This window comes from Siniperca chuatsi, linkage group LG4 (genome assembly GCF_020085105.1).
Source record: "Siniperca chuatsi isolate FFG_IHB_CAS linkage group LG4, ASM2008510v1, whole genome shotgun sequence".
In the NCBI taxonomy this organism is placed as follows: Eukaryota; Metazoa; Chordata; class Actinopteri; order Centrarchiformes; family Sinipercidae; genus Siniperca; species Siniperca chuatsi.
In genome coordinates, this window is record NC_058045.1 from 22577458 (window position 1) to 22596334 (window position 18877).

An 18877-nucleotide genomic window follows, 5' to 3' on the forward strand; every position below is an offset into this window, starting at 1 on the left:
GCTAAGCATAAATACTGGCAACAAGGGGAAACAGCTAGCCTGGCTATGTACAAACGTAACAAAATCCACCTGATAGCAACTCTAAAGTTCACTTATTAACAAATTACAATTTGTTTGTTTAATCCGTACAAAAAACAAAGTGTAAAAACAATCATTTGTGGTTTTACAGGGTTATTTGTGGAACTATTTTTTGGCTGGGAGCAGTGATTTCTTGGTGTTTCCGCTGGTTGCCAGGCAACCTCATGGTGACAACGTGGCACTCAAGAAAGTCACTGTGCCTGAGCAACACCTCAGTTTTTGTATGGATTAAACAAATTAGATATAACATGTTAATTAATGACACCCAGCCTTTTCCCCCTGTTTGTCTTTTTATGCTAAGCTAACTGGCAGCTGGCAGTAGTGTCATATTTACCATATAGACATGAGGTTGGTATCAATCTTCTCTTCTAACTCTCGACAAAAAAGCAAATAAGCATATTTCCCCAAACTATTGCTATGTATAACAACTATAATTACTCTTGCCTATTACTGTATATCATCAACTTTATTTCAGCGATTCTAACTCCAACAACACAGACTATATAAAACACAGGGACTACAGCATATGTTGAGGAGGTCACCCATTTGTAATCAGCAGCATATCTGCATCCCAGACATAGTAACAAGATGAGAACATCTGTTAGTAATGCAGAGTATGAACCTTGCATGCCTGAGCAGATCAAGCTACTGATTAAACAAAATGAAATGTCACAAATGTAACAAATTCTGCAAAAATACAGACTTAGAACATACAAATGATAGAAACGACTTTGAATCAAACAAACCGAATTGAGACAAAACATATTTCGTCCAAACAGCTGCATTGAAAGGGCTCAGACAGTCCTGCAGCTCATTCACATCTGAGCACACTATCTAAACTGCATCCTAACATAAATGATATATTAATTCATTGTCAATAACCTTAATGCCTCATTTCCTAACATTAAGCAAATTAAGCCTATTCCTTGGACAACATTAAACACAGGCCTGAAATCTACAATCAGTGCTACTCTGCATCATTTTATGGCCAATTAACCAATGTGGACAAGTATGAGGTCTGATGCATTCCAGTGAAGGTACTGTTTGGGATAAATATAATTTGTACAGTGATATATTTTGAGATCAATTCAAAAGTCACCTACCGGGCATGTGGCTAACGCAATTAGACATTTGCAGGAATAAAAGGAAACTGATGTAATCTAAAAACAGAATGATTGTTTCTCTGCGACTGTGGCACACTAACGTAGCTGGCTGCTAAATACAACAGCAGCAGAAAAGTTGGTAGGCAGCTTTCCTGGAAAATGACCTGCTCCCCTGAGCTACGCAAACTGAAATAGGAGAACTCCATTTCCAAAGAAACCTGGCATTAAATACATAAGACAATGGCCACTAGTTTAAGGCTCCATTCAGAGAAATGCAAGCCGCACTGAAAACAGAAAGAGCATGCCAAAAGAGGGAGAGAGGAGTTACGACTGACTCACAATAAAATACTAAGGGCTTTTCTTGGATTTCCTTTTGTGGTTTGAGGTGCACCAGGTGATCCTGGTGAACTATTTTCTATTTTTTTTCACCTCATGCTCCCAACAAATTCTTCCACTCAAGTACAAGTTTCTCCTGAGCAACGTGCCTCTGTGTGAACGGTCTGTAACTGCAGTCAGCACTGTTCTAAAGGTAGCAGTCAACAGTAGGGTGTACTTGCTGCTGCATCATGCACAGTCCTGTTGAATTATGACGTGTTTACTGTACAGAGTGAATTATAATACTGTGTTCTGTGTTCTGTACATGTAGCACAGGTCCAGTGAAATAACTTCATGTGTTTACATCATAAAGCCCAGGTAATGGGTTTTTAGTCCACACAGCCTCAGTCCATACAGAGGTTAAGTAGAGCGCAGCTCTGTTGTCTCCAAGCTTCATGTGACACCATTTTCTCCACTCTGCCCATAGGCACACACACACACACACACACACACACACACACACCTCAAGGGATCAGTACACCAAAATTCACTCTCTCCAACTCTCTCGTCTGCACCCACACACACTCTGAACACAAACACACATTGACATACATGTGAGCGCTCACACACATAGAATGATACCCCAACTGATGGATTTCCTAACACATTCTCACATCTCTCTCTATTACACACACGTGTCCTGTGACACATACACAAATTCAGACACTCCATCTCCATCACACACACACACACACAGTGCAGGGCCGTGGAGCAGTGGGGCGGCTGTCAGGTGATGTGCGTCAGTCCTTGGATCCTCCGGCTCCCTGGTGAGGGGAAGGAAACTAGGACAGGCCTCCGCAGAGCGCACACACACACACTCTCTCTCTCTCTCTCACACACACACACACAAGCTCTTGTCCCTCAGGCCATGGCATTGCTGGATATCACACACAACTACAGACAGACACACAAAAACAGCCTCTACAAGCATGTATGTATGGATGGACATAGGCTAGCATATTTGAACATACACATACGCTCTCACCAAACACAAACCTCTCATGCTGCAGCACACAAACACACACACATATACCGGACCTGCCTTCACTTGGCATACAAACGCCATAATTAAAGACGTACACTTCAACACACGTAAACACAAACACACTGGCACACACACACATCCATCTACACACAATCATAGGGCCAGAGCAGCGCACTCATTAATATCGTTCTGACAACAACTGGCTCCCTGGCAACCTCGCTGCCATCGCTCACCCAGCAGCACCCCCAGCCTGCGAGCGCGCACGTGGGTGTGCACAGGGATTTAACCTGGGCGGAGCCGGGGGAGGGGAACGAGGGGTGCTAATAGGCTGAAATTAATCAACGCCGGCTGATTCGCTGTCGAGGGAATGAGTGGCGGGCAGCAAGCAGGCAGGCAACACATCTTGAATACTAATGGACTAATGGAGAGGGGAGACAGAAAGTAGACCCCTTTACCTCTCTCTGCTGTTTGTCAGGGAACAAGGAAATAGGGTGATGGACTGAAGCTTGTTAAAAATTGTGTTACACTAACAAGCAAACAAAAGATTAAAATCCAGAATGATGTGACAAGATGCAAGCAAATACACAAAAATGAGCAAAAACGTCATGGGGCCAAATTGTGAGTCACACATTTAGGCCACTGCATATCAGCACTGTGGTCTAGTCTGAAAAAATTCAAAGCCACATTATTTTATATGACACATAAATCAACCTCAACCTCTGGGAGATCGCAACAGTGACTCTTCACAAACACGACTTCTTAACAGTAGATTGAAGCTCATTAAGCTAGTTAACAAACCACGCAGAAGAGAAACAGAGTCTCTGATGCTTTGTGTAAAGCAGCATAACAGACGGGCCAATCAGGGTCTTGTTTGACACACAGCCATTGATTTGATTGGATTTGACTGGCCATGGTCAGAAAGGGTGTGCAGTGGTCAGTGGGACAAAAAATGAGAACAGGTCAACACTGATGACTGTGGATACCCAGTGGTCGAGTACTGTCTAAATTAGTGTTACAGTGTTATACTGCCAAAAGACTGCCCATTTTGCTGGCTTCTGGTTTGATAGGAGTTGTCAGATCATATCAATTATCAGATTCTATCCCCTTATAACCTAAAATGGGCAATGCATGGAGGACTGAAAAAAGGGTAGGGGGGTAGTGAGAGAAATGCAGTTTGGTTTGGATGGTTTGCCTGTAATTTATCTAACAAGTGTCTTTTGTAACATGTCTGTTTTTATGCAGCAATTCCTTCAATCCAAGACAATTTTCAAATCTGGGAGACAAGAAAAGCAACCTTGACCTTAAATCTGAAATGCTCTGAAAACACATTTCTCAAAGCTTCTTACAATGAGTGACGGGGTCCTACATGAACACAATATAAACTTAGATCAGTTTGGAGTATTTCACCTGAGAGTATGTCTGTTTTCTTTGAAGTAGTTGAGGCTCGGTTGGAAAAAGGTAATGTCACATACACCTATCCATCAATCAGAAATTAGCAATATTTGAATCATAATCTGATGATGGTTGGGGGATGTTTACTTGTATGGCCAGGTCACTGTCAACCAATCCTGATCAAACCACACCCACACAGTCCTGATGAAGCAGAGTGTTTTTAAGTGTTCAACTCGGAAAATTAATATGATTTAAAAAAATGTTAAAGGCCTGGTCTGACCAGCATGTAAAACGTAAACATTTTGCAGTGAAATCCATTAATTCCAATTGAATTGCCACAATCTGTGGATTTGCTTATGGGGGCGAAGTAATTCCACACTGAGTTCAAAGTGTCCAAAACTGAGGAAGCTATCATAGCTTATTAGCTTATTTAACCTCGTCTGAGTATAAACTGTTCCATAGAAGAGGAGCAGCTTGCAGACAGTTATGAGACAGGAGTCGTTCACATTCCATGAGAACAAAATGCCAAGGAAGAGTAAATCGAACAGTTCAGAGAAGTATGTTATCAGTGAGCTCAGCAGTTACAGTAGTTTACCAACTACCCTGCCAGTATTCACAACGTCATCAAGCACACATATAACACATATTTTGTGAAGACGCACAATTGAATTTCACTGTACCACTTTCTGCTGTGACCAGGGGACTCATTTATCAACTGTGCATGCCATAGACTGTATATAAAGATGGACGACATGACAACTCCCCAAAAGTGAAGCCAAAACATCTCGATCACCCCGCCCCCTGGTGGCTGGCAGCAGTATAGGTCATAAACCCCGACCCTCCATGTTAGCAGATGGAACATGAGCCAAACTAAAAACTCAAAAGTACACGTCAAATAAATTTTTCCCAAAGATGGTTTCTGTCATTTTAGGTAGTTCTTATCATGCTGATGTGTGTTCAAGTGTTCATTTTTCTGATAAGTTTGGTTCTAACTAGTTATTTGATGCTATAAAAACAGGGTTTCACGTCATGATTGACAGCTGAGGCCGGCTCGCGATTGAGTCGGCGGGGTGAATGGGCTCCAACCCCAATCACTACTGCGCAGACTCTAGCGCCAAATGACGTCACCAGCGCAATAAGGTGTAATCACTCAAGAATCAGTGCTGCTATATTGCTGAATGCAACGTTAAATTGGGGGGAAAAATATTTATGATTCTGTTATGACCAATAAAGTGAACCCATACACTCAGCGAGGGACAAAACCAAAGGCGAGAACACAACAACAGCAAACAACAAGTGAGCCAGCCGCACTCGCACTCTGAAAAAACACCTACAGAGCCTCTGACAAAAAGAAACTCACACACTCTGAACAGCAAGCCTGACAGTGGCTCAAAGACCAGTCACACACCTCAACCATGCCTTTTTGTGCTTTATCTTTTTTCCATATCCTACAGTCTGTCTCTGAGATAAACTGCATTTACAAACACTTATACTGATGTATAGACTGCTAACACATTAGGCACTAAATCACAGAGGGTGGTACTGTATGCACGAGCAGAATACAGACATCTCTGGTACTCTTTCTATTCTGTGTCTCTCTTTCTGTGTCCCCTGGTTTGCTCTCAGTAGACTGTCTTCAGATGGGACTTGGGGAGAGTGAGAGGGAGAGAGACAGAAAGGGAGAGAAGTGGGTGGTAAAAGTGGGTCACATGCTCAGAGGGAAAGAGAATGAAAGAGGGGGAGACAGAGAGAGATGAGGGAGGGAGAGACTGAGAGAGAATGACAGTAACAGGGAAAGATGGGGTGCGAGAAAGAGGTAGAGAGACACAAAGAGGGTGAGGGAGAGAGAGAGGGGAGGAAGAGGGGAGGTCGAATTCCCTTGTTCAGAGGGAGTGGATCAGTCACAGGCCTCTTTCCTTTCATCTGATCTCAGCGGACCACAGAACCTGGGACACACACACACACACACACACACACACAAGATAATAGTGCACAACACAGGGACGCAAGCAAACACACACTCACTGGCACATACATACACACAAAACCAACATCAACGTAAAATACACATACCGTAGATGAAGAAACGATACACACACACGCGTGCACACACAAGCACAAACACAATGTGGATGTGCACGCACACAACCCTGCCAGACAAACTTAATAAATCCATTACCCTGTAGATTCAACAGCAACAAAGAGAGGAATGTGGCAAATGAGATTCAATAACTGCATACCGACACAATGGCATACACACACACACACACACACAAACAGATGCATATATCAAGGCACAATAACACACATACACTCACACCACATACACATATTTTAACCCACATGAGAGCCAGTGTAAGTAGGCCCTGCTCCAGCCTCCCTCCCCTGTGGAGGGACAAAAAAAAGGATGGACAGATCCCATCATGTGTGTTCTTTTGTGTGAGTGTGTGTGCTGTATGCCATCCCCTCATCTCCTGGGCTTTCTGCTACCACCATATTCATCTGCGGCCCTCATAAGGATAATTACACACACACACACACACACACACACACACACACACACACACACACACACACACACACACACACACAGAGCTCATCTCTGAAAATGCACAGCATTCCCAACTCCTCACTTGTGTTGGTCAAGGTCAATAGCAAAATCCTGCCTAGAAGGCTCGCCTAAAGCCATAGATGCACTGTGTAGGTGTGTAATGTGTGTGTACAGTGTGTGTGTGTGTGCCTGTGTCTGAATATGTGTGCACATCATTTATGTGTATGTGTGCTGTGTTTTATCTTTGGCTGCATGAGTGTGGACAACAACACAACACATTTAGTTAGGTAAAATATCTCCCTTAAAAGCAAACTTTGCCTTCTGACTTGTTCCAACCAAATGTTCCTACACCGTTAGTTCAACCAATATAAGTTCCAAAATTAAATACATTGTTGGCATGCAAAGTAATAATCTGAAGCATTTAAATTTCAATTAAATGTTTGATATTGACAAATCTGACTCACTTTAGAGCCAGGTCAGAATGGGCTGTATACACCACCATTTATGGCCACTGAAAATTCTTGATTCTGATTGGCTGGAAGGTGTGGATTAACTTCATGACAAGTATAGTGGCAGGAGGCAAAGATATTCTCTATTCTTATAGGCTGAGTATGTTCAAGATTTGAGAGCAATCTGTAAAATTTCTCTTTCTCCTGTTTAGCTAGATGTTGCCTAGCAACGCAACCAGCAGAAACTCTGAGGCTCAGGGACTGTATATTGAGATTTTAAACAGAAAAGTAGAGTCAAAGTTAGCTATATAAGTAAATGAACAAATCATATTTTCAAATTTTATTACAGATGGCATCTTGTTGGCAAGTGGCCATGTGTAAGCGGGATGATACCCTCCATGTTTTACGTTCCATGATTGTCATGGGCTCCATGGAGGCAAAGTGGGGTTCTCACACCTGCCGTCATCTATTACAATAATGCAAAGTACACCTTGGAGGGTATTTACCTTACATATCCTTTGGATTGGGAAGTTAGGTATTTTACATTTACATACAGCAGCAACATCAGTTTGTTTGTAATAAACAGATGAACTAGAACTGAAGAACTGTTATAAGCAGCAGTAGACACCACCGTTTAACACAAATAAAATTAAAATGCAACTACAGAAATAGCATCAGCCGAAACTTCAAGGAAGAATAATGTACCTCCGGGATGAACCACATCAGAGAACTTATTATAGCTTTATTTGAAAAAACATTTCTTTGCAATAACGCAAATCACAATCCATGACCCAAAACATTATACCATGAGGAATTTTGCAGAAAAACTGAATTAATCAGCTAGGTTGACCAGTGTTTCACTGCATGATGAATTCCAATAGTGCTTACCTGGAAATATTGTACATATTGGAAATAGAAAGTATGAGGTCAGTAAAATACACTTGAGCATACACACACAGTACTGTATACAGTAACTCAATGGTTTACCCTTCTGATTCTGCTGACTCTGTTATAGTACTCTCATCGTACACACACTGAGGTCACAAGAACACACACAGAGGTCAAAGCCAAATACAGCCCAGTAACTCTCAAGGCCCAGCACACATGCTCAAATGGTTTCTGACCTCTGACCTTCATGACCCTGGGATCACTAGTTCAGGATGTCTGGCCGTGTGTTTGTGTGTATGTGTGTGTGTGTGTGTGAATGTGTCAACTGTCACACGAGAGAGAAGTGAGTGTTATCACAGCAGCACGTCTTCAACAGACAAATTCAGGCCAGTCATATTTCAGGGTTGAGATGTGTCACTTCGCAGCACAGAAACTTCTCCATGAGGGAAAAATTCATTTCCAAAAATCAAGTCATGTACTGTAGATGAAGGACACATGAATATCATATAGGAATACATACAAAATGTAACTGCATAGGATACCTCCATCTATTAGCCAGACATTTTTCTTATGTGAAAAGGCTTTGACTGTTAGAAATAATAGGCATAACATTGTATGATGCTTTGCTACCTTTGTCCACATTTTCAAATTTGACCTACCTCAACGACCTTGCCTTGTTTCTGTTGTTTTGGTAACAGGGCAATGGCCTATGGGAAAAAGGTTTTTGGTAATCTCAAGTCGCAGAAGAAACGTTTAAAATCAATGATCCAACTGACTGACTAGATGCATGGACGGCTGTATGAATTATGTCATCATACACAAAACTACAACATAAGGCAACATAGGTTTTGTAACATACTAGGCTATGAGTGCTCCACAATAAAACACACTTAAACATAATCCTGTAGAGTCAGCGTGTCTGTCACCTAGTTTATGCTCAAAATGAAATGCTTTATAAACTAAAATGTAGAGTTAAAACGATTAGTCAGTCGATCGACAGAAAAATAATTATTTTGATAGTTGGTTAGTCTTCTCAAATGAGAGGATTTGCTGATTTTCATTGTCATAATTCACTGAATCTTTAGGTTTTGGACTTTTGTTTGAACAAAACAAGACATTTGAAGACATCACCTTGGGCTCTGGGACGTGAGGGGACATTTTTTCCTATTGTTTGACAAATCTGTGGCATCTTATAGACTATACCTACTTTATTTCATCAGCAGATTGTGGTCATGCTGTTCATGCTTCATTTCCAACACAACACAAGCACACCACATCAGTCTCACATCATTACTGTAACTAATGTTCCAAAATTACTGTTCATTTTTTTGTAAATTCATCATGTCAACATTTTCTGGGATTTGTATTTCCTTCCTGGCAGACTGAGGCTAAACCTCAGGATCTTCAAACCACTCTTGAAAGATTGTCAGAGCGCTAAGATTCAAGCGTCAAATGTTATTATCTCAAGAGTTAACCAACCTGTGTGACAGCTAAGCCATACTGATTTACATTTTTTTCACAATGTATGGTGAATAAGACTCTACAGTAATTGCATTTTCACAAAGATAACTTTAATTTTTGGCTTTTGAACCTTTTTGGGTTGGACAAAATTGACAAAATCGATCTGTTACAAGGCTTTATTGCTTTGAAAATATGGTGTAGATTGTAATTTCAAAACTTCACCAATCAGAAACTGTTACTGTAGTTACATTCTTGTGGTTGGGAATTCAGAAGAAGTGTGTTGTTTGTTTTACCACTTCTCCTAAAACACACTGAGGTTAAAGTATTACCAACCTCCTTGCTGCAAAAGTCAGTTTATTAACCAAAAGGTTGGTTGATTGCTTTCAAAGAAATTATATTTTTATGGCTGAACACACCTACTGTAAAGAGAGTGCTTTCAGGGAAGCTCCTGTGCTGCAGAATGTCTTCATCTGTGTTTAATGGGAGCAGGTTGCAACATGAGCAGTCAGCGAGGTTAGAGCTGAACGAGGTTTAGGATCAGTATCGCTTACAGGCACTAACAACAGATCCTCCAGATCACACACACACACACACACACACACACACACACACACAAGTGAAGAGATAGATATAACAGACAGACACAAACATACATGCTGCTCATGTGACTAGATGTAGATGCCTTGCTAAATACAGAAAGTGGAAGAGAAATAATGTGATAGCATTTGAGGAGAGGAGAGGCAGTCAGCGGACCGTGACACTTCAGACATATGGGAGGACCCAGGAGAGACGAGGGGATGAATAGAGAGTTGGTGAGAGACGCAGAAACAGAGGGAGAGGGAGATGTATCCAGCTGTTTGTCCATCCTAACTTTGCTGTAATGAGCCCATGTTTGGCTCTATGGAGCATCGCCAACGCCTCATCTAACTTCTCCAAACTCTAACAAGCCAAACTGCTATTTAGATTTACCTCCTACCGGCGTTGAACCGGACCCAAACAACTAAGCACATAACAGCGTGGTGTCCCTTAAATGGACACTTTGACATTTTGAATTTTGGCTGTTTATTTTTCTTTAACAGACACTTGTCAGCATGTGGGGAACATTTTTGCTTTTAAGTTTTCATAAAATGGCTCAGCAGCATTGTTAGCGTCGCTGAGCATATCTTCCATGTGCAGCCTGCTGTGCTCTTTGGCTGGAATGAGGGAAAGCTTATGTCATTCAGAGGTTTACCTGGTAAAAACACAAAACTTCACACACATCCTTCTCTATGATTACAGCTGGAAAACTACTGATCTCTAATTTCAACCAAAAAGCAGCCTTTTCCCACCCTGAGGATGCACGGTTTTTATAGTGCACTGAAAAATCTAATATGACATTTGACTGTATTCTGGTTGACAGCTGCCATTGTCCTTCACCAACAGAACTTGTTGTTTTGTGGCACTTGGACAAAACCAATACACTGACAATAAGCTGTTTATTTACAATGCACTGATACAGTACCACCACCATCACTGCATTCAGTGGTGTCTCTGTTGACACTATTTTGAAATAAAACTGGATTAAGAACAAATATTTCAAGAACATTTTTGGAAACATGTTTCCTTGATTTTAAAAGATCAGCTATAAACTAAAAGCTAGAATTCATTTTGTACTAAAAATGTGCCATGCTACTAAAAATCTATTTTTGTCTAATTATCTATCACTGAAGCCTACAAATGATTCCTATGCAGCATTTCCTTCATAATGTTTCTAAATGTTACAATGTGACAGTGAAAGTGACGTCCATATTTATAAATGCACCTGACACGGGATGGCAGTGTCTTATTTTAATAAATTCAGCTGAACTTGAACTTCATGACTTCAGTAAACTCAGGATCAATAAATCATAATACTTTATAAATACTAAATCATAATGATTAAAATAAAAGAAATGCACGACATTTATATTTATTACAAACATTTATAAATATACTGTATATTTAAAATTAATTTAAAGTTTCTAATTGCAATAATTTAGACAATAAACCCGAGCCCGACTGAAACATCTGCAGGGCGGTTATTTTCAGACGATTTTAGTTTATCACAGATATATTGGCCAGTAAGTAATGCGAAACAGCAGTACAGAAATGCTGAAGATATGTTTGAGGTCATTTAGAAACAGTGTCGGTACAGTACTGTACATATCTTGGTCACAGTTCTTTAATAACGAAGTTTAAGGGACCCTTATTAAAAATGTTTGTCTATGCGTCGCTCAGAATAAGAAGCTGATAGAGAAAATATCTTTTCAGGGCATTTAAGGTTAATTACTACAAAGTAAAGCCTGTAACATTTACAAAATAAAAGCGCTTTACAATTTGCCTCTCATTCACTCATGCACACACACACACACACACACACACACTCACCAATTGCGTTTACCATGCAAGGCACTGGCCTAACCATCGGGAGCAATTTGGGGTTCAGTGTGCTGCTCAAGGACACTTTGGCATGCGGACAGGAGGAGCTGGGGAATCAAACCACCAAGCCTGGGATTAATGAACACCCCACTCCACCGCCACAGCCAGCCCCCAATTATGTCCCAAATGTGGGAGAAATATTACAGGATCATGAGTCACTAAAAACCTTTTCAAACACTCTACACCTCTCTAACAGTAATAAAGTCAACATGACAAAGCTTGTCTAACAGGTGTCTTAGACTTAACCTTTTCTTTAGTACAAGTTAGTCCCAATAAGTCATGAGTCATGTGGATTGGTACATCTGCAGAGACAAAAGTGTATAAGTGTGCAAAGCTTCGCCAAAACGTCAGGTTCAATGACCGAGTATACTTCACTGTTATTGTGGAGTTTAGCAGCAGAGTTTGTGTTGCGTCAGAACACTGCTTATCTCACAGCCTTGTCTGGGCTATTTTTACACAGAGTCAGTCTGCTAACTAAGCTTTGTGGCCGCTAAGCGAGAGGGGATAAAGTTTCGGGACCCCAAATGCATGTGTGATCCTCTTAACCGTCAATCAGCGCTACACTAAACAACAACAGGCTGGCAAAGCCAACACGACCCAGGTTTTCATCAGCATCCTTCTCATTCAGTATGTTCACCATTTTGCCGATCAACCTCTCCCTGCTCTTCATCCTCCTCTTAAGCACAGCAGTATCACACTTTGCTAGCTGACACATCTTCCAGTGGCTGATAGGCAGGCTTCAACAGCAACTCTGCCATATTTGGCAACAGCAGTAAAGTCACATATTTCATCTTTAACTTGGGCTAATTGCTGCCAAATCAATGAGCCAGTACTTAAACCATCAGTTGTTAAAATGTTTACATCTCTGACATTGTTATTACTAATGCTGATTGGTTGCTGCTGTGACCTATGAATAAATGAAAATACACTTCCAAACAAACACAAAAACATGTCGTTATTTGTCTAACATCTCTCGCTCCCTGTCATCAGCTCGTATCCAACTTTAATTAAGCTAAACAATCAACCGTGTGCACGTGTGTGTGTGCCTGCACGTATGCAAGCTTGTCTTGTCTCTGTTTACATGAATGTGTAATGTTTGTGCTGCCTGGCAGCAGAAAAGACCGAATGCAAGAGTAGAGATGGTTATCTCTCTAATGTAATGGGACTGAATAATAGTGTAGTTCCAATTCCATTAATGACAAAGGTGACTCATTTACTCAATACAGTGTCTAAAAATAGGACCTCGGTCTCACCAGTTTCCACTGAAGTGAAGAGTTTGTTCTGTGACGGCCTGCACGCAGACAGAGGTTAAATGAAAATAAAGTTTGAAAAAGTCTTATGTCACCAGTCGAGTCAGAAGTTCCTTTTCAGCTCAGTGAGTCGAGAGAGGCACTGGCAGGGTCAGTGGTTTGTTAACATGAACACACTCATAGTGCTGTAAGGGCTTTGGATTCAAGTGCCAACCTAGTGACACATGTTGTGCCCTCATATGAACTTCACAATAATGCAGTTATAGTGGTGCAAACCTTTCTTTTTCTCTGATCATCATTCCTACTTGAGGAAGTGTTAACAAGTGGCCAACATGGTCCAACTAGAGGCAATTAATATGCTCAGTGAAGTGAGAAGCAGGGCAGATGGTGATGCAAAATGTGGAACAGTCCAGCTTGATGCACAACTGGTAAGACAGGTTTTCTTTGCTAAGGTCTGAGGCACAGTGTGCCTTCCTTCACCATGCTAAAATCAATGTATCTACAGTGACAAAATGGCTCAAATTATCTTCTTGGGTTAAATTTTGCATTCCCTCTCACAATTCTGAGCCCATATTTGATCAAAACCCACTGACAGCCAATAAATGCCAGAGTTGAGCTGTGATGTCCAATGGTAGCAAAGAGTGACATGCCTGTCTGGGAATAAATATTAATTTAAAATCCTGAAAACCTTAAGCAGGTTTACGTATGAAGGAATGGCTAAGAATATGAAACTCGTCAGCTTTTTTTTTTTACTGTTATTGATTATCCAGATGGTAAAGGAGCCTGATTACAGAGAAATTCCTGGATAAAAGCTAATATGATTGGGACAAAAAGATAAAGATCAAAACAAACACAAAAGACAGCAGGGAGTGGTGTGGCTGATGGGAAAATATTCTCTGGAAGCTACATGTGTTTAACAAGACCACAATGCACACTACTACATAAGGCCTCTGGGTCATGCTCAGAAGCAACACTTTGTTGTGATGGAGGCAGGCAATTCTGCCAACAATAACAACTGCCGTCATTTTATTAAAGCATTTGTAGCCTGTGCACCAGTGGTCCTGAAATTTAGTCTCCAGGGTCAAGACTGTTGCTTACATTTTAGTCTGCCAGGCAGTTTTCATTCTAGATGCCTAATCAGAGACTTATTTGGACTGGGACGCCAGGTGAATTTAAACTAGCAGGGAGAAAAGAAAACCAGCAACATTCCGGACCCCAAGGACTAGATCTGAGGATTACTGCTGTAGACTGTGTCACAGACATTGATTTTGTCCTAGGACTAAACGCCTCTCCGAGCTGAAGGTAATAACTTCACTAGTATCTCCTCCCCCCAGGATCCTTCTGTGACATTTAAATTCACTGTACGGGAACATTGGTTACAGTTTCCTGGTTAGTTACAGCAAAAATGGGCAACGATTAGTGTCAAACTGTATGCCGACATTGTTCAACTGAAGTCGGGTATTTCTGAGGAAACACTTCAAACATGTGCTTGAGCCCCGCTACAATATGCCTTCATGTGTGCATTTTAGTCAGTCTGTTGTGCCAGCCCTGTATACGAGGGCAAGCTGCAGTTGTTCAGGAATTATCAACAGGTCAAAGTCTTACAATGGAGCATTACTGCTATTTGTGTTAGGCTATTTATTTTTGTTTTTTCTGATTGACAATATGCCAGTATGAGCTACTGTTAAATGTTTGGATTTTTCTAAATAAATTACAAAAATATTATTTTAAATTTCTTTTGTTTTCCTGGCTGTAACGAAAATGTACGGAATCGTGACCCCAAAACTGAGGTATATACCGAACCGTGAATTTTGTGTATCGTTACACCCCTAGTTTCTAGGATCAATGCATACAGACCTCAGGACGAATTCTAACTTTACAGAGGCCTTGGGTACAATTTACTCTGGAGGCCCACTTTGAGTTAAAACTTAATCCCCATCTAGAAATAATAACTGAGTGATACTGGCGTTTAAAACGTTGTATTTTAACGTTGTTATTAAACAGTGCTGACATAGTCCAGCAGATAAAGAATCAAAATATAGCAGGCACAAACAGGCTTTTCAGTAAGCTGCAGACTGAAAATGTGGTCCTTTAAAGTTCCCCATCAGGCATGTTTTAAAATACTCTGCACTGATTAATATTTTGTTTAACATGGTTATAAGAAAAAAACTCTGAAAAGGGGCTGGAAGCACATCTACTCTTTCTCCCTCATTGGGAAATGCTGGATCTCTGAATGCCCCGCCCACCACCGCTGCGTGTTAGGCTGACCGGTGCCGGTGAGAGCATGGATGTGGGTGAGAGACATACATCCATGGTGAGAGAGCGGTGCCCGTCAAGATGGCTAGAGTTAGAGGAAACATCGGAGATATTCAGCCATACATGTTTGAGCGTCAGTGTATTTTGCATCTTTAATTGGTTATCATGTTTGTTAGCTTGTAACTGGCAGTGGCTTACACAGATTTAGTGGTTGTGAAACATAAAATAATATCTGCTACGATGTTACAGTGTGTTCACATTGTTATTACGTAACTTTAGAGGATAGTGGAATGAAGCTCCAGGGTTTACATCCAAAAACTGCACACTCTACCATGTTTGCTTTTAAAACTTTCACTATGCTAACTTTGTGCAAACTCTTGCTCTCTGTACTGACAAGTCCGCTCTGTGTGGAGGTTTCAGGTTTCTTTTGCGTTTGGTTTTCGAATTTGTGACTTCCCAAATCTAGCTTGCCCGGAGTCTGTTTGAATCTCAGATTTGTGTGAAAAACACCTCAAACACAAACTTGGCACAGATACAAGTAAATAAAGTCATGGTCTGACAATTTAGGGGGTGTAAACATAGGAAAAACACATTTTGGAGTGGAGGGGTACATTAAGCTGTGGACAGTAGACCTTCACACTGTTTAAAGCTAGGGTTGGTAATGTTGGAGAAACTAGCAAGAGATAGCTAGATTTTGAAAGTATCCAACCGAAAAAAATCCCACCGCCTCCCTCCAAAGCCACTCCTCCAAAACACATTTCCATGCGCAATAATTCACAGCAGGTTACATGACAGACTGTAGACTACTATATGTGCAGCCATAATAAGGACCACACGTGCGTTGTAGTGATTAGTCATAGATGACATACCACTGCTAAGTTAGCCTATAGCCAGCAGTTTGCTATCAGGAGTCTCTCCATCATCATCCTTGTTACCATCATCCCTGCGCCCATCACCACTGATGTCGCACTGTGGCTTTTGGCCTCTACTGTTGCCATGTCTCGTTTACGGCACCGTTACCGAGAAAGCAAGTGACAACATTAATAACACAAACAACGAGAACAAATACGTCCTCACCGGGAGAGTAGAGCCTTGCTAGCTGTCGGGCCCCGGCGTGCTGCGGTCCCCATCGAGGCGCCTGGCTGCGTGCAGCCGCCCCGTGCTCATTCCCGTTCGGATCTTCCTCCGCCATGGACCGGTGCCTGATGTCGGTCTCGGAGAGAAGCGACGCCGCCATAACTCCCGCCCGCTGCCCCCCCCCCCCCTCCTCCTTTGGCTTTCAGCTATAAGACATCAATTATAGATCTGTCGGTCAATAACTGGCTGGTTCTGTTTGTGTCCCGGCCTCCGGTGGCTGTTGTTGTGGCTGGATGGAGTAGGGAAGCTGAACCAACTGATGCTAGCTGGGAGGTACGGGAGCAGCCTCGTGCCACCCGGAAATACACAGACCTATTTCACAGGGTTTTAACCGATGCAGCCTCTGTCATGAACCGCTGTTAATTTGTAACAGAGAAAGACTACTTGCATATGTGTTTACATACAGAACATGGAGCTGTTTAGTATCACGGCTCTTATCGCACGGATTTTGTAGAACAAACTTTATTTCTGCGTCCAGTTCAAACAGCTAGTAAATCATCTTTACTGCTGTCTTCGGGTGGTGCTTGTACATTTTCCAATTCTAAGTTAGTAGGCCTACCCTTATGGGTGCCTGTGGCCAAAAGTAGTTAGTTACGCCATCTATGTGATGTCAAATTCGGTTATGTAGTGGAAAATAAAATGTATGACTCAATCGTTAATCAATGTAAATAAAAAATAAATTAATTTCTAGAACAAATTTTACTGTATTATTTGACCCTAAAGACCATATGCTTGAAGGGTCAGCATGCACAATGTTTTGCAGATGCAGTATCCTCTGCAGAAAACCTTGAAACCAGTGGATTTCTACACAATTCCTATTCCCATTCCCCTATTCCCAACTGAGAGTTCACCCCAAATCAAAAATACATATTTTTCCTATTACCTGTAGTGCTATTCATCAATCTAGATTGTTTTGGAGTGAGTTTCCGAGTTTTGGAGATGTCTCTTTTGAATATAATGGGATTATATGGCACTGGCTTGTGGTGGTCAAAGCGCCAAAAAATACATTTGAAAAACTCATCGGCAATGTCTCTTTCCAGAAATCATGACCCGGTTACTCAAGATAATCCAAAGATTTGTTGAACTATCGTAGTTCTTACATGAAACTGCTCAAAACAAGACTTATCCTGAGAAATATCTTGGATTTACACAACATTTGGTACAGACATTCATGGTTCCCAGAAGATGAATCCTACTGATTTTGGTGATCCTCTGACTTTTTCTGTAGTGCCACCATGAGGACGACATTTGTGGTTTTGAGTGAGATGTTTCAACAGCTATTGGAAGGATTGCCATAAAATATGGTACATTCATATCCCCATCAGGATGAATTGTAATCATTTTGGTGATCCCCTAACTTTTTATTTACAGCCACTATCAGGTCAAACTTTCAGTTTATCAAATAGTTTGGTTTATGACTGATAATTAATCAATTATTAAATCATTAATTATGACTGATTTTAATAAGGAAAATCCCCTCAGCCGTACTGTGTGTAGTGTAAGATGGTGAACACGGTAAACATTACACCTGTCATTGTCATTGTGAAAATGTTAGCATGCTGATGTAAGCATTTAGCTCAAAGCACCACTGTGCCAAAGTCCAGCCTTACAAAGCCACTAGCATGACTGTGGACTCTTACTGTAGACAGTATAAATGAAAGGGTTGTTAGTATTACCAAACCCACTGACAACTAACCCTCAGTTTTGTAGCTCTGTGCAGCTTTTAGCCTCTGTATCTCAAAGTTTTGGTTTTATGACCTGTACAGGACTGTGGTGCTGAGTCACGCTGCTCATTCACACCAGACCAGATCAAACATGTGTTTGATCCACTAAACCTTACATTCATCAGGTGGCCGGAGACACATCTTCAATGAGATGTTTATGATGCTTTGTGTCTGCTGGATGTGTAAGTAGGTAGCGAACACGTTAGCCATAACAATTTGCTAAGCTGATGGTACGTCAAGGCTGTGTTTCTGAGAATTCTGGACATCTTACCTCCATATTTATGCAATTTTATATAATAACTGGGAGCAAGGAACTGCTGTTTACATTGCTGGAAATCATATCTACAATGCATTGCTAGGGTGCATACCAAACTAGGAAAAAGAAGCTTAATGTCTGCTGCTTTTTTTTTTCTTTTTTTTTTTAAATTGTAAGTCTGAATGATATGTTGTGTGACTTCTATGTTCTGCGTGCTGCTGTTATCTTGGCCAGAACACACCTGTGAAAGAGATTTTTATCTAAGCAAGGCACTTGGCACAGGTTGACTTCTTACTGACATGAGTGAAATTGAGGACACATACACGTTACTAAAAATCACAAACAAGCAGCATGTGTCTGTTTCTATCAGCAGATACATTCTGAGATGATTGTGGCAAAGTGTGATCAATCCCACAGTTACCTTGTGAATGAAGTCCCTGGGTATAATGACACTGCACTGGCTGACATCACAGTCCCAGGGCTCATGACAGTCTATGGAGATGGAAGAATTTTGC

The 18877-nt window shown here is 41.2% G+C and overlaps 1 protein-coding gene across 2 annotated transcripts in view; it reads right to left on the bottom strand.

The window, feature by feature from the left end:
* si:ch211-212o1.2 (uncharacterized protein LOC492735 homolog) overlaps positions 1–16727 on the bottom strand; it is a 38731-nt gene extending 22004 nt beyond the window's left edge. The window contains exon 1 of one of the 2 annotated variants that reach the window (XM_044193728.1): positions 16323–16727. In XM_044193728.1, the coding sequence (XP_044049663.1) occupies positions 16323–16482 (160 nt within the window). In that variant the 5' untranslated portion in view covers positions 16483–16727. Of the gene's footprint in view, positions 1–1181; positions 1268–16322 lie in introns of those variants that run through there. The other variant, XM_044193729.1, reaches the window with a different exon arrangement.
* Between the last annotated feature and the right edge of the window lie 2150 nt (positions 16728–18877).